Consider the following 24,237-nt stretch of genomic DNA (forward strand, 5'->3'; position numbering starts at 1 on the left):
GCAATCACACACATAAAAAGCCTTTATGTTCACACAGATAAGACGTGTAGCAGTTTTACCCGCAGGAGGGATCACCATGAGCCACCTGTGCTGGGTGACTTTGGTGGCACGTGTAAAGGTGATGGCTGTTTTGGGAGGGTGTCAGAGGGGGAGGGAGTGGCATATATAAGCCTTTCCAAGCTGACCCCTCCTGATCTCTGGGTTTGGAGGATCTCTTTGAAAGACGTGACAAGGGTGGGGATATAAAACACTTTCAAAATTTCGGGGAAAAAAGGCTCTGGGGTTTGGACATCGATTGACCTGGACTCAGACTGTAACTTCAAGGCCTCCACCATGAGTAAAAAGGTTGGTCATCTGCAGTCTGGGAAACCCCTGCATTTCACCATCTGTTTTCTCCTTTCTCCAGCTTTGTGTCCTAATTTTAAAGTATATCAGGAGGGCGAGGCATTCCTGTATGATCAGTGAGTGACTCCCTGCCGTCTGCTGTTGCTGCTTAGCCAGGGAGAGCACATCATTGCATAATCATTTATTATTCTTCTCTATGCTGAACACGCGGTGTTAATGCATTATTCCTCTCTATGCTGAACACTATGGTGTTAATGCATTATTCCTCTCTATGCTGAACACTATGGTGTTAATGCATTATTCCTCTCTATGCTGAACACTATGGTGTTAATGTATTATTCTTCTCTATGCCGAACACTATGGTGTTAATGCATTATTCCTCTCTATGCTGAACACTATGGTGTTAATGCATTATTCCTCTCTATGCCGAACACGGCGGTGTTAATGCATTATTCCTCTCTATGCCGAACACTATGGTGTTAATGCATTATTCTTCTCTATGCTGAAGACTGTTGTTAATGTTCAGTAGTGTAATCTCAGCAGCTTTCGTGTTCTTGCTGTTTGTGTTTCTGCAGGTTTGTATGGCGTAACTTCAGTTCTCTGGTATGTGAGGGTGCAGCTCGGTGGTGGTCTTTGCTGTAAAAATAAACACAGAGAAATGCACACAGAGATGCATTTGGGCAGGTGAGGAGAGTCAGAAACCATATAAATATATGCAGGAATATAATGGGTAGGAGTCATCAGGTGAGTAATATTTGCAGAAATGAACATATGCAAATATTTTGTCAATTTGCTACATGACAATAGAAGGTCTCTCTGTCCCTCTCTCTTCCTCTTCTCTTGCTGTCATTCTCTCTCCCCCTCTCCCTCTCTCTCTCCCTCTCTCTCTTTCTCTCTCTCTCTCCCTCTCTCTCTTTCTCTCTCTCACTCCCTCTCCCTCTCTCTCTCTCCCTCTCCCTCTCTCTCTCTCTCCCTCTCTCTCTTTCTCTCTCTCTCTCACTCCCCCTCTCTCCCTCTGTCCCTCTCTCTCTTTCTCCCTCTCTCTCCCCCTCTCTCTCTCTCTCTCTCCCCCTTCCTTGATCTCCCTCTCACTCCCTCTCTCCTCTCCCTCTCTCTCCCTCTCTCTCTCTCTCTCTCCCTCTCTCCCTCTCTCTCTCTCCCTCTCTCTCTCTCTCTCCCTCTCTCTCTCTCCCTTCCTTGATCTCTCTCTCCCTCTCACTCCCTCTCTCCTCTCTCTCTGTCTCTATCTCTCTCTCCCTTCCTTGATCTCTCTCTCTCTCTCTCTCTCTCTCTCTCTCTCTCTCTCTCTCCCTCTCCCCCCCTCCTCTCTCACTCTCTCTCTCTCCTATAGGACACTTATGGCATGTTTGTGGAGATGGAGAAGATGGATGGGGAAATGGATGTTAAGATCAAGAAAAAGAAGAAGTTAAAGAAGAAGGAGAGACTGGAGCACATGAAGCGTGAGATGGACATTGTAAGAAAAAGAAAGATTCTTTAAAATACCCCCAGCTCAACTGCCACATTTTCCTTCCAATCATTAATACTGATATGCAGAGCAACCTTTATGAGCCATTATTCCTTTCTACGAAGCAGTAGGATGTGCATCCGACGCCCTGCGTAGTGTCCCTCTGCTTGCCATTGCAGGATGATCATGAGATCAGCATAGAAGAGCTGGAGCTAAAGTACAGCACCAGCGTGACCAAGGTAACAGCCTGTCTGTGAAAGGGCCCTTAGAGGCAAAAACAGACTGGGATGCTGTAAGATTCTGTGTATTATTATTTGATGAGTGCTTGATGGATTGTTATGACAACTTTTTTTAAAATCAAGACTCATCATAGCTCAATATCTTTTCCATTTTCTCTCTTTGTCTCAACCTGATCCCTGTCATCCTTCCTGATCAAACTTCACCCTTTCCCTGTTCCTCCTCTCTCCCCCCTAAAAAACTCACCATCACCTCTTCACCTCTCCTGGTCCAACAACCAACACACCTCTCTCTTCCTCTTTGATTGGCCCTGTGCCCCTCCCTGTTTCTCTCTGTCTCCCCCTGCAGGGCCTGACCAGTGCTCTGGCCCAGCAGATTCTGGAGCGGGACGGCTCAAATGAGCTGAAGCCCCCGAAAGGAACCCCTGAATATGTGAAGTTTGCGCGGCAGCTGGCGGGGGGTCTGCAGTGCCTGATGTGGGTCGCTGCCGTCATCTGTTTCATCGCCTTCGGCATTGAGTGCGCCAAGGGAGACCTGTCCAGCGACGACAACGTGAGCAGGGCTGTGGAGAGGGGAGGGCCACAGGCAGAGACAGAGCAGAGATATATCTGCACAGGGAATATGGTTCCAGTCACTGACGTGTAAATGGAAATGATCAGAGGGATGTGAATGCTACACTTCCCCATATGCTGTTCACCTTTGACATCCTGTCCGCTCTCTTTGGTTCTCTGCAGCTGTACCTGGCTATCACTCTCATCGCTGTGGTCGTAGTGACTGGCTGTTTTGGGTATTATCAAGAGTTTAAGAGCACCAACATTATTGCAAGCTTCAAAAATCTTGTACCACAGGTAAAGAAGTGGATGACATATCAATAAATTCTTCATTTAAGTCATTCAGCATCCCTGTTCAGCAGAATCATGCCTCTCAGGCGTGTTGTTCCAGCATGCAAGCACAATTACGAAACGCAGTTATTGTCAGTTTAAAAAGTACGCAGTGATTCCAGTGTTACTTTGTGCCCAGTTCCTCTTATTCTGTTCCCATTCAAATCTCCATAGTGTTTGCTCTGCTGTAAGCTAAGGAAAAATACACAATATATGTTTGTGTATACACAAAACAAAGTAAACAAAAACTTTTTGTATGAATATCAAAGTTGACTGGCCAGTTATTATTTTGGTATTTGTTTTTTATGGGTTTAACCAAAAATGCAAGTTGTAAATCTACCCTAATGTGGCCGTGAGATACTATGTGCTATGACTGCAGATACCGTAACCCTCCCTCTCATCCCTTTTCTCAGCAAGCCCTGGTTATCAGAGACGGGCAGAAGAACCAGATCAATGCCAACATGCTTGTGGTGGGAGACCTGGTGGAGATTAAGGGAGGGGACCGTGTACCAGCAGATATCCGCATCATCACAGCACAGGGCTGCAAGGTAACTCCCCAAACAGCCTTTCAGCTCAGACATATTCCTGCATCCACAGCCATATACAACAATACATACAGGTACTATAGTCTTAGAGTTAATGGGTCAGCTGTCACACTAAACATAATTATCTTCCCCCACTTGTAACTCTCACCTGTGTCCACACATGGATAAACTCCTCCCTGACTGTAATTCTCACCTTTGTCCTCAGGTGGATAACTCCTCCCTGACTGGGGAGTCAGAGCCACAGACCAGGAGTCCAGAGTGCACCCATGAGAACCCCCTGGAGACACGTAACATTGCCTTCTTCTCCACAACCTGCCTGGAGGGTCAGTCTCTCACACACACACACACCTCCAACACTTACACACCCACACACACACACACCTCCAACACTTACACACATTCACACACACCTCCAACACGTACACACACACACACACACACACACACACCAACACTTACACACACACACCTCCAACACTTACACACACACACACACCTCTAACACTTACACACACTCACACACACCTCCAACACATACACACATACACACACACACACACACCTCCAACACTTACACACACACACCTCCAAAACTTACACACACAGACACACACCTCCAAAACTTACACACACACACACACACACACACCTCCAACACTTACACACATTCACACACACCTCCAACACGTACACACACACACACACACACACACACACACACCAACACTTACACACACACACCTCCAACACTTACACACACACACACACCTCTAACACTTACACACACTCACACACACCTCCAACACATACACACATACACACACACACACACACCTCCAACACTTACACACACACACACACACCTCCAACACTTACACACACACACACACAGACACACACCTCCAACACTTACACACTCACTCACACACACAATTCAAACATTCACACACACTCTCACACTCATATGCACACAAACATTGACAGACAAATACCACATGACCCAAGATATTCACTACAACGTAACCTTTAACCAAGTTGAATTTTTGTTTGCAGTGAGGTGGAGTCAGTGAGTGGGTGTGCTCTCTCCGTACTCCTGAAGTGACACTCTTCTCCTTCTCCCTCTTCCAGGAGTAGCTACAGGTGTGATCATCAACACAGGTGACCGCACCATCATTGGCCGCATCGCCAGTCTGGCCTCAGGGGTGGGAAACGAGAAGACTCCGATTGCCATCGAAATCGAGCACTTTGTGGACATCATCGCTGGGCTGGCCATCTTCTTCGGTTTCACCTTTTTTGTGGTAGCCATGTTCATTGGCTACGCATTCCTCGAGGCTATGATCTTCTTTATGGCCATTGTTGTGGCCTATGTTCCAGAAGGCCTGCTAGCCACTGTTACTGTGAGTGCAAACACCATCTGAGGCATTTAACAGGGCTGTAGTTTAGTAACATCCTCTGGCCCTCTTAACCTCGTCCCATCATGGGGTCACTGCGTAGCTCCTCCCATCTCTCTCCCCCTAGGTGTGTCTGTCTCTGACCGCCAAGCGTCTGGCCAGGAAGAACTGTGTGGTGAAGAACCTGGAGGCTGTGGAGACCCTGGGCTCCACCTCCGTCATCTGCTCCGATAAGACCGGCACACTGACCCAGAACCGCATGACCGTGGCTCACCTGTGGTTCGACAACCAGATCCACGCTGCCGACACCACTGAGGACCAATCAGGTGAGGGGAAGAGCTGTGTGATTCTGCCTATGACACCCCTGCAGTGGCCCCCGTGGTATGCCCATCAACAGAACTCATAGTAATTGCAAAATGAGGTACAATTAGGCATTTGAGTGTTTCTGTGCAACTAACAGTCAAGCTCTTGAATATAAGCCACTGTGGATGAAAGCATTGGACAAATGAATGAATGTCAGTGTAAATGAATGGGTGTGTTCCTTCTTTATGAAGGTCAAAGTTTTGACCAGTCATCTGAGACATGGCGAGCACTGGCCAGAGTGGCAGGACTGTGTAACAGAGCCATCTTCAAACCGAATCAGGAGTCTGTGCCCATCCCTAAGGTCAGTGAGAATGAAAGACATTGGGTTGGGTTGTGGATGCTGCAGTAGTGGAAATGGGGGTGACCCCTTCACTCTCTTTTACAGAGAATAGTGGTAGGGGATGCTTCCGAGACCGCCCTGCTCAAATTTACAGAGCTGACCATCGGAAACATCATGGACTTCAGAAGCCGATTCTCTAAGGTCTGCGAGATCCCCTTCAACTCCACCAACAAATTCCAGGTGAGCTGCAAACTCCCACTGGTGGCTAATCTCAGCACTACCTGCTGGTGACAAAGTACCACAACGCGTCTGCTAGACATGAGTGTCTTGTTCTGCTTTTCTTCCCGCCTCAGTCATGTCTGCAAAGACTCACTCTCGCCCCCTGGTGGTTGACCTGTCAGTGGGTTTTGCATTTGGTCTTCAGTGTCTTTGTTCATACTCTACTGCACATAGAGGCCACTTCATTGAAACCCCCTCTGTTTGTTCCTGACTCACTCTCCCCCCTGGTGATGGGCAGCTATCGGTGCATGAGCTGGAAGACCCGCTTGACCTGCGTTACCTGCTGGTGATGAAGGGGGCGCCAGAGAGGATCCTGGAGCGGTGCTCCACCATTCTGATCAAAGGCCAGGAGCTGCCACTGGATGAGCAGTGGAGGGAGGCCTTCCAGACGGCCTACATGGATCTCGGAGGGCTGGGAGAGAGAGTGCTGGGTAAGAGTGAGAGCAGGAAAGACACCCAGTCTGTAGTTTGTAGATTAAACAGGGAAAAAAGGCCTGAGACTGTAGTCAAGATGGCAGAAGAAGAGAGGAGGGTAATAATCATGAAGACCTCCCTGAGATACCTGATGTCAGGGAGCTCAGGCAGGGACTCAGGCGCAGACAGGAAGGCACGATGAACAAGGCGACTTTAATGAATTCAAATCGAAATCCGAAAACAAGGTCTGAACAGGCTAAGTCAAAAAACCAGGGAAATCACGGCGAACAATACCAAAAACAGATCCAAAAAACGACGTCAGAGAAACAGGCAAAAATCAACAAGACCAGGCAGGCAAAACAGGACAAGCAGCTTGTAGCACAACAGATGAACTGAGACAAACTAGCAAAGAGCACTCAACAAACAGGGAATATATAGGGCGAGTCCGATGAGGGAATGAGATGCAGGTGTGCAGGCAGGCCGGTGATCAGGCACAGGTGGGCGGAGACAGGGCGGAGAACAGGGCAGGGCTGGAACACAGGGGAAAACAGTAAACAAGAGCACATGGACAGCGAAAACAAAGCCGCCTAAGAAGCCGCCGTGCTGACACCTGGATACCTTAAAGACAGGGATGCACTGAGGAGAATCAGGACAGTTAGAGAAGGACAAATACAAGCCAAAAATGACAAGGTCTGCATTTAATGACATTTAATCTTGCTGTCTGACCCCTCCCCATGCTTGTGTTCCACCCCCAGGTTTCTGCCATATCTACCTGAATGAAAAGGAGTTCCCTCGAGGGTATCACTTTGACACGGATGAGATGAACTTCCCCACATCTGGCCTGTGCTTTGCCGGGCTCATCTCCATGATTGACCCGCCCCGCGCCACTGTACCTGATGCAGTCATGAAGTGCCGCACTGCTGGGATCCGGGTACGAGAAGGAGGCCGTGGAACTGAGACTGCTAAAAACCTGCGGATAGCGCTTCATTTTTAGAAGGCTGAAGGGTTTCTGGCCCACAGTCTCCTTAAGCCCTTAATTACTTTATTGTATTACTGTTGAATTAGTGTCCATAAGCCTATTTCCCTCCTTAAGGGGGACATATTTAGAGACCTAGAAATCCCAGCAGATTCCTGCCCTCCAGGACCAGTATTGAGGAGCTCCATCTAAAAAATCAAAAATCTCCTCAAACTGCAGTCGTGTAAGATGCACTTTGGCCTGTCCCTGAGCCGACTTGGGAATCATGCCTGCAGTAAATGTAAGACTCTTTCCTTCGAATGTCAATATCCCCTTCACTGCCCTCTCCTTAACCCCTCAGGTTGTCATGGTGACAGGGGACCACCCAATCACAGCGAAGGCCATTGCGGCGAACGTGGGCATCATCTCGGAGGGCAGTGAGACAGTGGAGGACATCGCCAGCAGACTGCGCATCCCTGTGGAGCAGGTCAACAAGAGGTGGGTCTGTACTGAAGCTGACACTGACACTGACACTGACACTGAAGCTTAAGCTGACACCGACACTGACACTGAAGCTGCCACCGACATTGAAGCTGAAACTGACACTGACACTGACGCTGAAGCTGACACTGACACTGACACTGAAGCTGACACTGACACTGACACTGACACTGACACTGAAGCTGACACTGACACTGAAGCTGAAGCTGAAGCTGAAGCTGAAGCTGACACTGACACTGACACTGACACTGACACTGAAGCTGACACTGACACTGAAGCTGAAGCTGAAGCTGGCACTGACACTGACACTGAAGCCGACACTGACGCTGAAGCTGGCACTGACACTGACACTGACACTGACACTGACACTGACACTGACACTGACGCTGAAGCTGAAGCTGGCACTGACACTGACACTGACACTGAAGCTGAAGCTGGCACTGACACTGACACTGACACTGAAGCTGAAGCTGACACTGACACTGAAGCTGAAGCTGACACTGACACCGACACCGACGCCGACGCTGACACTTACACTGACGCTGAAGCTGAAGCTGAAGCTGAAGCTGACACTGACACTGACGCTGAAGCTGAAGCTAAGCCCAGTCCTTACAGCAGCTGCAGCAGGGCTTCGATGGATGGCTCCACAGATGACTGGGGTTACATGGGGACTTCTCATCAGCGACAGAAGCTGAATGACACACAGTGGGGTTTTTCTCCTAGAGATGCACGTGCCTGTGTGATCAATGGCGGGCAGCTGAAGGACATGACAAGCGACGAGCTGGACGAGGCCCTCAAGAATCACCCAGAGATGGTGTTCGCCCGCACCTCACCCCAGCAGAAGCTCATCATTGTGGAGAGCTGCCAGCGCCTGGTGATCCTACAGCCCTCTCTCACCTCCCTAACACCACTGTTACATTATTCCCATTGGCCTGTACAGCTGCAGTAGCAGTAGTAGATGACCCTATGTAAGACTTACAGTACATAGCGCAGGGCATCTGTCATATACCCGAGGTTATGTTGTTCTAAGATCTAAAAGTTCGATTTGATTTAATATTATCCTGACATCACTGTAGTGTAGCTCTCAGGATTGTAGGGTGGTTGAGTTGATGATGTAACTGTGGCATAGCATTTAGGTTCAGGGGTTTTGTGGTATGGTTTAGCTGGTTTACTTAATAATAACTCTTAGGCTCAGTTAAACATCTGTTAGACAGCATGTAGAATTTGTACAGAGGAGTTTATCTTGCAAGTGAGAGGTGTTAAGGTAAGAATATGTGTAAACTGTGCGCTCTCTCTCTCTCTCTCTCTCTCTCTTTCCTTCTCCATCCTCTCCATCTCAGGGCTCCATTGTGGCAGTGACAGGTGATGGTGTGAACGACTCACCTGCCCTGAAGAAGGCTGACATCGGTATCGCCATGGGGATCGCTGGATCAGATGCAGCCAAGAACGCTGCCGACATGATCCTGCTAGACGACAACTTTGCATCCATCGTGACCGGGGTGGAGCAGGGTAGGTTTGGCTGCAAGAGAAGGATTTCAGGCCATGATTATGTGAGAGGAACTGTCGTCATCTTCCATAAATGTTTCCCATGGTATTACATCCCACATCTAAAGTGTGAATGGCCCCAGATGCGGAGTAGGGTGTAAGGTCTGATACACACACCTGTAAATGAGTGCATTTTCTTCAGGCCGGCTGATCTTTGACAACTTGAAGAAGTCCATCGCCTACACCCTGACCAAGAACATCCCTGAGCTCACTCCCTACCTCATCTACATCACTGTCAGTGTGCCCCTGCCCCTTGGCTGCATCACCATCCTCTTCATAGAACTGGCCACTGACATTGTGAGTGTCTCTCTGCCCCACTGCCCCTGTGAGAGCTCTGTGAGCCTGTCCTGTCTGTGTCTGTGAGGGTACACTGAGTGCCTGTGAGGGTGAGCTGCCTGCCTGTGAGGGTAGGCTGCCTGCCTGTGAGGGTGTTGTAGTTCTCTCTGTGAGGGTGCTCTGACTCTCTGTGAGGGTGTGCTGCCTGTCTGTGAGGGTGTTGTAGTTCTCTCTGTGAGGGTGCTCTGACTCTCTGTGAGGGTGTGCTGCCTGTCTGTGAGGGTGTTGTAGTTCTCTCTGTGAGGGTGCTCTGCTTCTCTGTGAGGGTGTTGTAGTTCTCTCTGTGAGGGTGCTCTGCCTCTCTGTGAGGGTGCTCTGACTCTCTGTGAGGGTGCACTGCCTGTCTGTGAGGGTGTTGTAGTTCTCTCTGTGAGGGTGCACTGCCTGTCTGTGAGAGTGTTGTAGTTCTCTCTGTGGGCTCAGTTTGACTCCACCCTCTGGTTTCTTACTGGCCAGTTCCCGTCTGTGTCTCTGGCGTATGAGAAAGCAGAGAGTGACATCATGCACCTGAAGCCCAGAAACCCGCGGAGAGACAGATTGGTGAATGAAGCTCTGGCGGTATACTCCTACTTCCAGATCGGTGAGTCTGTACATCTGTTGACGCTTGTGTAAGCTTGTACATGCGTGTTATGACATGTGTATCGTGAGCATGCATGTACGGGGCTAAAGGTTGTTGGTGGGATTCCCACCAACAGGACACTGCCACTGTACCTACTGTACATAACCCACAATTGTCTCAATAAGTATCCAGCTGTATAAATGGATAACATTGTTTAAATGTCTCACCATACGTCGGTGTGTGGTCTGACCATGTGTAGATGTGCGGTCTGAGCGTGCATTGGTGTGCGGTCTGACCGTGTGTAGGTGTGCAGTCTGAGTGTGCATTGGTGTACGGTCTGACCATGTGTAGGTGTGCGGTCTGAGCGTGCATTGGTGTGCGGTCTGACCGTGTGTAGGTGTGCAGTCTGAGTGTGCATTGGTGTACGGTCTGACCATGTGTAGGTGTGCGGTCTGAGCGTGCATTGGTGTATGGTCTGACCGTGTGTAGGTGTGCGGTCTGAGCGTGCATTGGTGTGAGGTCTGACCGTGTGTAGGTGTGCGGTCTGAGCGTGCATTGGTGTGCGGTCTGACTGTGTGTAGGTGTGTAGTCTGAGCATGCATTGGTGTGCAGTCTGACCGTACTTTCCCCTCACTGCTGCAGGGGCGATCCAGTCCTATGCAGGCTTCACTGACTACTTCACAGCCATGGCCCAGGAGGGCTGGTTCCCGCTGCTGTGTGTGGGGCTCCGGTCCCAGTGGGAGGACACTCACCTGCAGGACCTGCAGGACAGCTATGGCCAGGAGTGGGTGAGTGCAGCACCTGCGTCTGTGTGTGGCGTGGATGTCCTGTTACAGGTGTATATGAACTTCCACGGCTAAGGTGTATGGTGCACTTCTTGCTGGTAGGGGTTAGATAAATGATGAATTTACACTGATATCTGTTTTTCCTTGGTTTTACCCCCCTCAGACGCACGGTCAGCGTATGTACCAGGAGTATACCTGCTACACTGTCTTCTTCGTCAGCATTGAAATCTGCCAGATTGCTGACGTCTTGATCAGGAAAACCCGCCGACTGTCTGTGTTCCAGCAGGGCTTCTTCAGGTCGGTGCAGATACCTGTGTGTCTGCACATGTCTCTGTACTCATGAGTCCCTATGAGTGGCTAAATGGATGCAGCTTAGTGATAAACAGCTGAAAATGCTGTAAAACATTAAGCAGTGAGGGTTAGGGTTAGGTTCATGTGAATGGTGATAGAGAGAGCAGTACTGATGTGACGCTTCTCTGCATAAATGCATGATCTCCCCTGCAGGAACAAGGTGCTGGTGACAGCCATTGTGTTCCAGCTGTGTTTGGGCAACCTGCTGTGCTACTGCCCAGGCATGCCCAACATCTTCAACTTCATGCCCATCCGGTAAGGCCCCTCTCTGCTCTGATGAGCTGGGTGGACACACCATGGCTGCTCTCAGAGACTCTCAGGTTCGCCTACCCTGTTTTTGTGTCATGTTGGTTTGTCCCTTATTTCTCTCCCTGCAGAGTGCAGTGGTGGTTTGTTCCTTTGCCCTATGGAATTCTAATCTTCGTCTATGATGAGATCAGAAAGCTGGGAGTTCGGAGATATCCTGGGAGTGAGTATCTCTGCTTCCTCTCTCTCAGCCCTCATGTTCTCATTCCATTGCAATGGTGACGCTAACTTTCACTCTTATCTAAAAGGCTGGTGGGATCAGGAGCTGTATTACTGAGAGAAGAGGACTATCCACAGGGTTCAACTCCAGCTCATCACAGGAATGTGTCTGTAATATTCACTGAACACAACTGCTCAGACTGCAGTGACTGAGCCGAAACCCCTTCCAGTCCCACTAATACCCACACAGTGTCCTGACCCACACAGGCTCCCAAATTCCTTCATTAAAGCCTCCAGGATGGGGGTGTTAGATTATTATCTCCTGTGACTGATAGATGCACCTCAGTGTTTCTGACTCTGCAGGGAACTGCATTCTGGGAATGAGAGAATCCCAGACATCAGGTTCAGTCCATTTTGCTTAAATTTTACTGCATTTCCCTCAAAGTTGCATTGTGCCCAAACACAAATGAAGGAGCCACATCCTCTTCATCAGTATGCATTCCTTGATGTACCCTGAGTTTCAATACAATTTAAAGGCATTTGGACAAATATCTAGACAGAACTGAGGACTGCAATGGGCTTGGTTGATCATTTTGAAGAACTGTCTTTTTTTAATCAAAATAAATTTGTGCTGCCTTTCTTGATGCTCTTTTATTGTGTGTTATTAATCATCCATATTTTCCCTTTTGGCTGTGCTTAACCGCAATTCTGTCCCTGTTCCAAGTTTTCCTTGGTATTTCTGTGAGGCCTGACATGTTTGTTAAGCCCGAAAGGCAGAGCCAAAGCTTCATCTGTGTGCACTGCATTTTTACAAATAAAGCCAGTTAAAATAATATATTGTGTATGTTTGTCTTTGTTTGATATTGATCTTTATTTGGTATATGGCAAACAAATTCACCTGGAATTCAACCAACAAAACATTTTACACTGCAAATACCCTTTCACTTGTACCTTACAGACTTTATTATACTTAATTAAAATTCTTTATCAAATTGCAGTAACCACAGAGTTTCTCAGGTTGATTTAAGCTTAATTTTTTCCATTCTACACAGTGGCCACTGTGAGTAGTGACGCCCTGAAGATGGTTATTTTGCCAGTTATTCTTGTCACAAACTCCCTCTGCCATGGCTCCTTTGTAAGCTAGACTCTAACTTTCATTGGGTGGTTAGAAACAAAATTACTTGTTCCTATTGGCGTAGAGATCAAACTGGAGCTGGGCCTTAGCTCCTATTGGCTAGTTGGGACACTCCCCCAGCTGGATGACTCAACAGAATGAAGCCAGCAGATATGAAATGTTTGAGTGAGAGTGAGAGTAACTCCACCCAACAGGAAGCAAAACTATTTGAATTTCTCAGATAGCTGTGGGTGCCGCAGCTATAGTGATTTATCCATCTACAGGAGCGAAGTGGCTGGAAAACTGTATGTCCATGTTGCTTCAAATCTGTCTCAAATCACACAAAGGAAACACTTTGTAAATAACAGCAGCTGTCATGGTAAATGTCATCCTCTTGTTCAGTGAAAGCAAGTTGAATAGGCTCTTTTTCCCTGTAGGATGTACCTATAACGTCTCACATCTTATAGGTTGAAATTTTTTTTCACAGATAATTACACAATTGTTATAATTATATATGTGTGTTAGTGTACTTTATTAATAATATTTATATTATTATAACATAACGATAACAATTCTCTGATAATGATATAATGATTGTAATAATGTGGAATAAATCAAAGATTTTAAACTTTCCTTAACGCAGTACAGGGAAAGACAGACAGGCTGCTGTGACGTCTGTGTTTGAGAGGGCTGGCAGACGGGGCTGGGACCGTGTCCTCACAGCTGCTGCTGTTTCAGGGCAGGGGATGGCAGCTTGATGGCAGCATACTGCTTGTCCTCTTAATGAGCCAGAGCAGGCAGAGATGTCTGAGGCTGTTATCACAGTGACAGGCATTTAGCCTGCAGGCCTGCAGTGCAGGGATCACAAGGCCTGTTTCCTCTCATGTATGAGACCACTGCCTCCAGTAGGCGGAGCTAACATCAGGCAGACAGAGTCAGGACACGTGACCTCGAAGAGACAGGGGAGCAGCTGTTACACTGTATGAGTGAAATATACGGGCTGGCCGCACATGGTAGCCTGGCTCCTCCTGTGCCACCGTGGAAAAATGCATCCAGAGATATTTACGAAGCTAAAGTACATAACTGCACACATACGCGGCTGGACAGAGCATCAGCAGAGACCAAAGACCCTTATGCGTTTTAGATCATATCAGAACTCGTAATTCACAATTATTTTTTCTCTTATTGAATGCAAAATAACGTAATTGTGATCAAGAGAGGCAACGGCAATTTATTTTTGTAGATTATGAGACTATTTTAAACTTCTGTGCATGACAGTGCATAGACAGTATGCGCTATGATTAAATACCGATTATCCAGTTCACCTTGGACTACGAGTTCGAGGCACGGCACGCTGTTCTGTAGCAAAGCTAAACGAACTATATTAACTACAAATCAAATCAAGCGAACATTTAGCGATGGTTTGAAAGTTTTTATTCACACTTGATTTACCCGTTTTAAAACGTATTCTTCAACTCAGATTTGCTGGATAGCTGTCTCTTTTAGTGTGGTAAAAGGGAGAGGTACAATCTCTAGTTACCTTGATAATCTTGCCACTACATCACGCATACTTAGCTGGTGATGGTGCCGACTGACACGCATTAGGCTAAAGTTGCATTGTTCAGTCAAAATAACGTTAAACTAGTCGAATATTATTATTGTAACACAAACAGCCCTTTTCCTTCAAGGTCGGTCAAAATTGGCACTGAACTGCGAAAGGGCATAGGCCTGCTTCGCTGTCAAACTGAGATGATGAAACATCACGAGCATCATGAAATCAAACAACCTGTCAAGAAGATGATGCTAAAGATAAAAAAAGGTTTCGTCTGAGCGGAAAAAGAAGCCTCATTAGGAAACATTTAACGTTAGCTCGTGCAGAGTGTGAGTCCAGGCCGTTGCCATGGTTACAGAACGGACATTGCGGCTTTGCTGCACTCGCGCTTAGTCAATGTGTCCCCGTGACTGCAGCCGCGCGCTACGTGAACGGCGTGGCGTGCACCAATGGCCGCCACAAGTACAGCCTGTACTCAAGAGAAACTATGCCTGCATATGTGTTTTACTCACATCCTTAAACAATATGCCAATGTCTGTAGAAAACACGTCAGGTAACATCATCAAATATATTCTCACTGAAATAAACACACATCCGGAAAACTAATATTTTACAATGTATGCGCGTGAACATGCAGTACCTCTCACTGAGTTTGATCTGCCGGTCGGCGGCGTTACACGCCGAGTGCTGACAGAACAGCGGTCCCATCTGTCCGGGGACAGGAATATAGGTAACATAGAGTATTTTGTATTAATGCACACAGTGTTCTGACAACAATATAATGCAAATAGTCTAACATGTTGTTTGTCATGTAGGCTAATCTGCTAGTAGCTGAAACATTTATATTCAAAACAAAATGTACCATATTCAATATCGTATTTACTTTACGATACATTCACCACAAAAGTAATTGCACTGTACAGCCAGGAATTCAATTACATCACGCTATTACGATCGCCAACCTGTATGTTCCAAGGTGTGTACCACAGTAATACGCCGTTGCCTATGCAATGATACACGTGGTATATGGGATACCATACAAAATCATGGAAATTAAACTGGACTTAGAGTGGACTTTACCAAGGTTGTGTTTATATTTACAACCGTTCCATTTTGCATCTGATATCTGTGAAGTGCCACCATCGGCATGACATTCCAAGATCGTCATTTTCGTTCGGCTTCCTCGCGGTTTTGTCACAATGAACTGCTTCTGTTTGAAAAAAGTAGACCTTGAATTTTGAACAAAATGACACCCATCAGCTCCGCGTTCTGTTTTGACTCTGCTGAATAGCTGTGATGTACATGTCTCGTTTAAAACAGCACAATAATATAATTAAAACAATAAAAAATGTTCAGTATTTCGTTTAATGATCGAATATAAATTCTTTCTCAGACTAATTTTCTATTAGACTAATTTTCTCAGACTAATTTTCTATTAGTCTGACAGTGGAATCCACATAACATGAACTTAATCTTTACAAGTATGAGTCTATCATAGCAGGCCGCCATGGTACTATAGCCTTTTAGGAACAAGGAACAAAGTTGGCATTGGCTAAAATTATTAGCAGTTTCCATATTATTAGATTGTACCAGATCGCTCACGATGAAAGGGATTTGCTATTCGATCTTGCAGGGTCTCTTGTTATTACTGTAATCAAACGAAACAGCGTATTTTAAAATTAATGTGTGCCACGTTGATAACAAATTGCAATGCCCGGCTAGTTTATTGCATCAAACGTGCCACTGCTTGGGTTGCGCAACGTGCGCATCCTCCTAGTCAAGTTGCCCTTGGCTCTCTCCTGCCTGCGTTTCCATAGCAGCCGTGACTGTTCTCTCGTGCTTCAGTTACTGCTCTAAATGGATCCCCAGAAGAAGATGTGACGTCAGGTTTCCAGGACGACTAGAGGTGCACGTGTCTGGTATAAATCCGGGAGGCGAGAGGCGGAACCTGCACACGCACTGCAGCATCCCACGAGAAGGTAAGGGGAACTGCGCGACGCGGAGAGAAGGCGTACATAAATACATTCCGATCACGTCAGCAACGAATTCATTTTCTAGTTTTAAGTGTTTAGTTACTAGTATTTTAGGGTTTTCGTGAAACTGTCTCTGGGAGAGGGAAATGTGAGGAAAATTATGAGTGGTGCTAGTTAGCTAGCTGGCTGCATAGAGGAAGGGATGTTCCTTTACAACAGGGAAGTGACTATGTAATCTTGTTCAATCGACCCGAACACATTTCTGTAATTGCGATATGCTCAATAGATGGACTACCAAATAAGTATACTGTAAAATAAAAAAATGAAACATGTGTTCATTCATGCAATGGTATTTATGATCTCTACATTGATGAAGTAACGTGATATGGGCGTCGAGTAGCGCGCTAGCAATTTTGCGGAAAGAACTCTCGCCGTCTTAGGAACAAAGTGTAGAATGTGAAGCCCTGGAGGGAGGGGTCTTTGCTCAAGACGAGCGTAAAGGACTGGACATCTCGCAAACCCGAGGAAGCCGCGCATTCCGCCGCGTTTATTTCCAGTTTTGTTAGCCAGCAGCCATAACTCAGATGATGCAAAGGCAGCGAGTGCAAATCTGCACAGGAAATCCCGGGAATGTACGTGCCTCGCGCACTCCTCGCTATGAGTTCCTCAGTTGCGTCACATCATTCTAGAATGTGCCGTGCGCGTGCAACTTAAAACCTTACAAGACGGAACAGGAACAACTAATCTTTATTTGACTGAATACCTCGTATAGGTATTATAATTGTAAATGAATAGCTTTATGATATAATTGAGACAATGAAAATGACCGCGCAAGGCCAAGGCGATGTGCGAGGCAGAGATGCGGAACAGCCATGTATCCAGATGGCTAGCTGGCCAGCCTGCACTGCAGGCTATTAACCATTCCGAAGTGGGTGTGTGACGCAACAGTCCGGATTTAGATGCAGCATTTAAATGTTATTGATGGACTGTAATATTCTTACAAACAGAAAGCTAGCCGATGGCTAATGGCATTTTGACGCATCCGTCTGTGTAGCTAGATAAGATGTCGTTTAAATTTAAGTCAAAATGGGGATTTAAGCAACAGCACGTTTATGTGGTTGATGCTATATGACATACGTTTGCTAAACAGCATTATTATCCGTCGAAGTTTGTAATTTGTAATTGACTGATCTCATTGAAGAAGGTCATATCCGCGGTGAAGGTCATCGCTGAGGCCTCGCGGTAGATGGAGATGAGAGCAGCGGAGGCGCGCGCTGTCGTGAGGAACAGGCATCTAACGACCGAATCTGCACACCATCGACAACTTTAAACTTACGAAATTCATGCAATTTCAGGAGAACTCTTACTAAGAACTAAGAGTCCCTCTTAGTAAGTCTGGGTAAACGAGATGAAAACTAAAATTTACATCCTGCCTACTGGCTCTTACGTTCCAGACAGTCGCCTTTGCCTACGTGCGCAGCCCCCAGTAGAAACTCCGGGTGACTAATTGCTCTGGCGTTGGTGAATCAGTAGGAAGCTGGTTTCTGAGTCGTGTCCTTTATGTGGTTTGGCTGTGCAGAGAGCATAACTGCTTGTTGATTCATCTTTTTTAGGGTGCAGTGACAAACCCATAGTCTTGCTCTTTGTCACTATATCCACACAGCTTACGAGCTGTGGCTTTTTTTGTTTGCATGTACCTTGGCAGGAATGCCCCTCTGACTGGGGAATTTTATGCAGTTTACCATATGAGTAATTATGGTTGCATGTTTTGCAACTGATCTGTAAAACTGATCAGTTTATTTGAATGAACTTACACATGTGTGAAAACAGTGTTTCATTGACCTGACAGGGGGTGGGGGGTTTACCTCTGTTTGGTAGAGGTAGGAGATCAAGTAGGAGGTGGGAGAATTTCCTTCGGGATTAATAAAGTCTTGTCTTATCAGTGAGGTGTGCTGTGCTGCTTCACCCTCCCCTCTCCCCCCTGCGCTGTTTCCAGGGGACATCATTTATTCATGGGCAGACAGGAGGGGGGTGCTGCAGAGGTGGTGGACAGCTGTCTGTCCGGGACCCTGTTCAGACAGACGTGTCACAGTATTTCTGTCTGTTGCTGGTGCCAGCCCAGTTTGTTGTTAGTCTAAATGGTCGCAGAATGACACAGCAAGACTTCATCAAAATGGCTGCCCTCATCTCTGTTGCCAGGTACAATATCCCTCAGCCTCTCCCCACTACAGTTCTCTCACTGCATGTCTGGCTGCTTGTACTGTGGCTCACAGCTCCTCTCAGAAACTCCAAGAATGTCGTCAATTCCCTTTAAGGACAATGGGCTGACAAAATTTTTATTGCCAATAAAGCTTGAAAAGTTTCAATAAATGTCCAAATAGAGGCCTTCTGTGCTTCGTCCCTGTTATTTTTGTCCTATTGTACTGGAGGTTTTCTGCATCAGTGGCTGTCTGTATGCCCCTGGGGGGACTGGCCTACATATCCTGGGCTCTCTTTTACCAAATCACTTTGCGGAGGGAAGAACGGCCACAAACGATCCAGGGCACCGCTGCTCCGGGCTGCTGTCAGCCTGATCATGAAGAGGTTCTTCAGCTAAGGACATTCCTCAGTGTAGCAAATGACTGAGGGGATACACAAGCAGGACAGAAAAAATATGGAAATACTGTGTAGGAGTGTGCCCACTTTGGACAGGAAAATAGCTGGGGGGGCTGTCAGTGTTTGTTAGCAGTCCGTATGGCCCAGGGGAAGAAGCTGTTGGTTAGTCTGGTGGTGTGAGACTTGATTGACCTGAAGCGCCGTCCGGTGGGCAACAGATCAAACAGGTGATAGGCAGGATGTGAGGGGTCTCCTGTGATGGCCTTAATTTTACTGAGAAAACAGGATCTGGATATGTCGTCCAGGGAGGGCAGAGGGCAGCCGATAATTTTTTGGGTGGTGTTAATAACCCTCCGCACAGCCTTCCTGTCCTCACTAACTTGGTTTTATTCCTAGCTTACTAGCTAGGTATCTCTCATTCAGTTTGGCTCAGGTGTTTCTAATATTTGCAAAACATGTGCATGGATTTATATTGTTTTCTTCACACACATAACATCTGTGACAGAGAAAGCACTGTAGCCCACACACAATTATTTTGTTTTTTTGGCCCTCTCATTACATCCTCCTAGCATGTAAAAACTGGCATTAATATAAAGCATCCCTTTGTGAATGTTGAAGGTCACTGCCACCTTGTGACATTGATTTGAATGGTAAAGAATGCATTTGAACTTGGAAAAATATCGACGTGCCTACTGTCTCCAAACAATATATTATTTTGGTGCTTCTAAAGTGTCAGTAGCCCAAAGGGAAGAACAAAGTTAGAACTCATGTGATAAAAATAACAGCTTTACTTGACCATCTGGCTGAAAAGAAGTCAGTCAACAATTATTGTTAGACAAAGCATTGCATAATAGATCAATCCATAGTATATGCAGACACAAGAGAAACAAAAAAAATGGAAAAAGTTTGATCAATGTGTCCTGACAGGTACAGCTAGAAAACAGTGTATTTTCTTGTGCCTGGTTTTTTGACCCAGCATTCAGCCATATCCACCTTTAATGATACAAACAGCAGGCAGAGGGCTGTGATGATGGGGAGGTCAGCACCTGATACGGCAGCGTGTTCGCAGATGTGTTCGGAATGCAGTGAAGGGGTACAGTCCAGTCCAGTGTTACAGTTCAATACTAAATAAAGATTTAGAGAAGCGTATATGTTTTTATTTTTTTTAAGGAAACATTACAGGCTACTCCTAGGTTGGTTAATAAATATTCTCTCAGAAAGACCCCTCTTAAATAATGTAATCAATATCTATACAGCCCTAATAGAAAGAGTGTGCTACCATGTGACTGTGGGTAGCTGGTTGCTCAGTCTGTCCTGAGCAGGGGATTGTAGGGTGATTGAGTTTAGCGCTGAGTCTGTAAACAGTGGTGTTTTGTTGCTGTGTTTAACACCACTCACGGCTACATGGCCAGCAGTCCCGGCCCCTGAGTTCATAACGCAGAGCTTCCCGGATTCCGAGAGGCAGTCTGATAACAGGGCCGGTATTGACAGGACTCTGGCATTGCTCTGGTCAGCCCATGTCAGTGTGCACTGCTGCCTGCAGGGGGACTGACAGATCAGCTGCAGGTGCTCTGCAGACAGGGACACAGGAGAGGGGGAGGAGAGGGGCGGGACGGTAGCAGGAAGACACTCGGTGCTCAGGTGGGGAGAGGGGCGGGACGGTAGCAGGAAGACACCCTGTGCTCAGGGGCACTCTGCAGGATGGCGGGGGGGCGGGCACATGGTAGGGGAGACATTCTGACACAGTGTAGTTCTCTTCAAGGTCATCAGCGGGGTTTTGGTTGAAGGGCTGAGTGTGTTTGCTGAGTGGGTAAGGGTGAGGGTTAGGGTGAGGGTTAGGGTGAGGGTTAGGGTTAGGGTGAGGGTTAGGGTGAGGGTTAGGGTTAGGGTGAGGGTTAGGGTTAGGGTGAGGGTTAGGGTGAGGGTTAGGGTGAGGGTTAGGGTGAGGGTTAGGGTTAGGGTGTGTGTGCGCACATGACTGCATTGCATGGACCCCTGTGTTTTTAAAGGGTGTAATTGCTGTGCACATCTCAGCCTGGAAGCATCCAAAATATCCCAAAATTACGGTGACTGTCCCACAGCCAGCAATAAGCAGCTCTATAATGCAGTTAAGTGTGGCTAGTCTGGCTGCAGGAGGCTGGTGGCGAATCGGTGCACAGTTCTGCAGGGCTCTCCTTAGCAAAGACTCATCTTCAGCAGCCACTCTGGTGCTTTGCATTCTGTGGTGCTTTAAAGAGGTACAGGAAGGTGGATTGAGATTATGATAATCCAGCAGGGATAGATACAGTGCTGAGGAGAGCACTGACATGCGCATGCACAGATTAGAAGATTATCAGGTCGTCTGCCACAGCTCTCAGCCAGATGCAAGGGCAATCCTGTGTGTCCTCATACAGGCTGACGCTTTGCCTGCATCCCCACAGAACACACTCCCCAGGAAAGCTGTCCCATCTCTGTTTAAGAAGGCTCTTTAGCTGAAACCGTCCTGAAGTCAGGTTAGTAACTGTAGAAAGTGACTATTGTGAAATATAAACACCATTAGCCCTTATGCAGTAGAGCATAAGTGATTATCAGATCACCCTTTATTCACTGTTGAAAATCAGTTTGTTGGCTGCATTGAGGTCTGTGCCCATGCTCAGGGCTAGAACTACCCTTGATGAAACCCAGACAGTCACCATAGGAGGGACCTATTTATATCCATTTGATTGGGTGGGGAGTCTGTGAGTTTGGGGTGTCTGTCACTAGGGGGCATGAGTCTTGCTCACATTGGGAGGCGGGGTCACTGATGCGTGAATCACCGAGTGGAGCCATTTTAGGCCACTTTGAGTGGGAAACTAAAGGGAACGTGGGGGCAAGTTGCCTTTTTGCTTTTAAATATCTGCAGCTGTTCCATTTTCTCTGTGCAGAATTGTATCCATGTTTTAATTCTGAATGCCAGGAACATCAGTGAATCTGCAGTGAATATGATCCGAAAATGTTAGTCTCATTCACTGTTTGAAGTGGGTGTGATTGCTGGTTGTTGGGAAACAGTTCCATAGCTTTCTCGGTCAGGAAGCTGTGGAGAGTTGTCCTTAGCTTACTTTTAACTGGGCTGTTCGGACATGATCTGATGTTTTAAACCAGACAAATCAATAGTGTCCTTGGGTCTTATCAATATACCCCCTGCTACAGAGGGTTCCATTCATACTGTCTCTCTGAAATGAAGGCAGATGATTTGAAAGATGGTGACATGTTGGCAGTCACAGTGTACCAAACTGTCACCAGTACTGCCCTTAAAGGGGACCTTTTAGATCATTTCAGTAAACAGATGGTCCACAAGGGGAATTTTGCTGCCAAGTTAAACTTGGATCAGGAGGGATATGAAATGAAATATCTATTGCATCACTTCAAAAGGTGGCTATGAGCTGTTAAAGTTTACTTAATTTAACTGTCTCTGTTGACAAAATGACCGTAAGTAGTCCTGAGTCTGACTACTTTCAGCTGTCCGGTACATTTAGGACGGAGAAATTTTATTTTAGAAGTTGAGTTGTAATTTTGTTACGAGATTTTGTTCAGTTTCCCAGATTTGCAGAAGTAAGGGCTTTTGGGTTCTTTCTTACCAGAGCCCACTTCAGTACACATACAGGCCTTTTCTGCTTGAATAAAAAGTTGTCACATCCAGTGTGCTTGAGTTTCAGTAGATATTTCTTGAAGTGCCTCTTCTGTGACAGAAAGTGTGTCTGTAACACAGCCGTACGCGTGCGGTCCTCTAACTTCCTGTGTTCTGGTTGGACCTCTTCCTTCCTTCCGTGACCCCTCTCTTCCTCCATCCTTATAAGGGCAGACAGCTGGCGTATTGCTGCCCCGAGGTCTGACACTCCCTGTTTTTTTAGGCCTGTGTTGTGTAACCCCTCTGTCATATGCCTCTATCTCTGCATTTTTCTGCACCAAACCTGTTTTACTGATCACTGACAATTTTTCAGTAATGCAGGCTGTACAAGCACTAACCTGCATAGCAGTGCACATGTACATACTATACATTACCTACTCTGAAGTGCCTTTTCACACACAGTAAAGATGGTATGTAAGGCAGGGGTGTGTATAGCAGGGAGGTTGTGTGTAGGGGGAAGGCGGTGTGGGGGGGCTGGTGTGTGTGTGTGGGGGGGGGGGGGTGTAGGAGGATGTGGTGTGCAGGGGGAAGGTGGGTTGGGGGGGGGTGTAGGAGGATGTGGTGTGTAGAGGGAAGGCGGCGTGGGGTGGCTGGTGTGTGTGTGGGGGGGGATGTAGGAGGATGTGGTGTGTAGGGGGAGGTAGTGTGTGGGGGCTGGTGTGTGTGTGGGGGGGTTTAGGGGAATGTGGTGTGTAGGACAAGGTAGTGTGTGGGGGGGGGGGGTGTAGGAGGATGTGGTATGTAGGGGGAAGGTGGTGTGGGGGGGCTGGTGTGTGTGTGGGGGGGGGGGGTGTAGGAGGATGTGGTGTGTAGGGGGAAGGTGGTGTGGGGGGGCTGGTGTGTGTGTGTGGAGGGTGGTGTAGGGGGATGTGGTGTGTAGGGTGATGTGTGTAGGGGAAGGTGGTGTGTGGGGGGTTGGTGTGTGTGTGTGGAGGGTTGTGTAGGGGGATGTGGTGTGTAGGGTGATGTGTGTAGGGGAAGGTGGTGTGGGGGGGCTGGTGTGTGGGGGGGTGTAGGGGGATGTGGTGTGTAGGGGGAGGTGGTGTGTGGGGGGTTGGTGTGTGTGTGTGGGGGGGGGGGTGTAGGGGGATGTGGTGTGTAGGGGGAGGTGGTGTGTGGGGGGTTGGTGTGTGGGGGGGGGTTGTAGGGTGAGGTGGTGTGTGGGGGGTTGGTGTGTGTGTGTGGGGGGGGTATAGGGGGAGGTGGTGTGTGGGGGGGGGGGTATAGGGGGATGTGGTGTGTGGGGGGTTGGTGTGTGTGGGGGGGGTATAGGGGGATGTGGTGTGTGGGGGGGTTGGTGTGTGTGTGTGTGGAGGGTGGTGTAGGGGGAGGTGATGTGTAGGGTGATGTGTGTAGGGGAAGGTGGTGTGGGGGGGCTGGTGTGTGTGTGTGGGGGGGTGTAGGGGGATGTGGTGTGTAGGGGGAGGTGGTGTGTGGGGGGTTGGTGTGTGTGTGTGTGTGGGGGGGGGGGGGGTATAGGGGGATGTGGTGTGTAGGGGGAGGTGGTGTGTGAGTTCTGGCAGGACTGGACTCAGCCAGCCTTTGTTCAGTATTCCGCTCCTTGTGAGTCTAAAATGGAGGCACTTTGCCAAGCAAAGAAGTGCTCCAGGTAGTGGTGCCAGATTGTGGGAAACCCCTCATTTGTGGGGGTGAAGACTAT

At 47.6% G+C, this 24,237-nt stretch overlaps 2 protein-coding genes across 2 annotated transcripts in view; both read left to right on the forward strand.

Moving 5' to 3' along the window:
* Positions 1 to 333: 333 nt before the first annotated feature.
* Positions 334 to 11,815, forward strand: LOC118784318 (potassium-transporting ATPase alpha chain 1). The gene is made up of 23 exons (XM_036538511.1): positions 334 to 345; positions 1,697 to 1,819; positions 1,990 to 2,049; positions 2,396 to 2,599; positions 2,782 to 2,895; positions 3,342 to 3,476; positions 3,679 to 3,796; positions 4,602 to 4,870; positions 4,992 to 5,190; positions 5,419 to 5,528; positions 5,613 to 5,747; positions 6,025 to 6,217; positions 6,956 to 7,131; positions 7,517 to 7,653; positions 8,380 to 8,530; positions 8,997 to 9,165; positions 9,344 to 9,498; positions 9,994 to 10,117; positions 10,739 to 10,884; positions 11,045 to 11,178; positions 11,386 to 11,487; positions 11,610 to 11,701; positions 11,787 to 11,815. Exons 1-23 carry the CDS (start codon positions 334 to 336, stop codon positions 11,813 to 11,815), a joined length of 3,087 nt encoding a protein of 1,028 aa, XP_036394404.1.
* A 4,488-nt stretch (positions 11,816 to 16,303) lies between these two features.
* Positions 16,304 to 24,237, forward strand: part of gapdhs (glyceraldehyde-3-phosphate dehydrogenase, spermatogenic) — a 15,042-nt gene continuing 7,108 nt past the window's right edge. The window contains exon 1 of the mRNA XM_036539889.1: positions 16,304 to 16,342. The gene's annotated coding sequence lies outside the window, so the exon portion shown is untranslated. The remainder of the gene's footprint in view (positions 16,343 to 24,237) is intronic.

This window comes from Megalops cyprinoides, chromosome 10 (genome assembly GCF_013368585.1).
Source record: "Megalops cyprinoides isolate fMegCyp1 chromosome 10, fMegCyp1.pri, whole genome shotgun sequence".
In the NCBI taxonomy this organism is placed as follows: Eukaryota; Metazoa; Chordata; class Actinopteri; order Elopiformes; family Megalopidae; genus Megalops; species Megalops cyprinoides.

Coding starts and splice junctions, on each gene's coding strand:
- LOC118784318 (XM_036538511.1), top strand. Junction 7,654..8,379: donor GTGGAGCAGGTCAACAAGAG/GTGGGTCTGTAC, acceptor TTTTTCTCCTAG/AGATGCACGTGCCTGTGTGA. Junction 11,488..11,609: donor TTCAACTTCATGCCCATCCG/GTAAGGCCCCTC, acceptor CTCTCCCTGCAG/AGTGCAGTGGTGGTTTGTTC.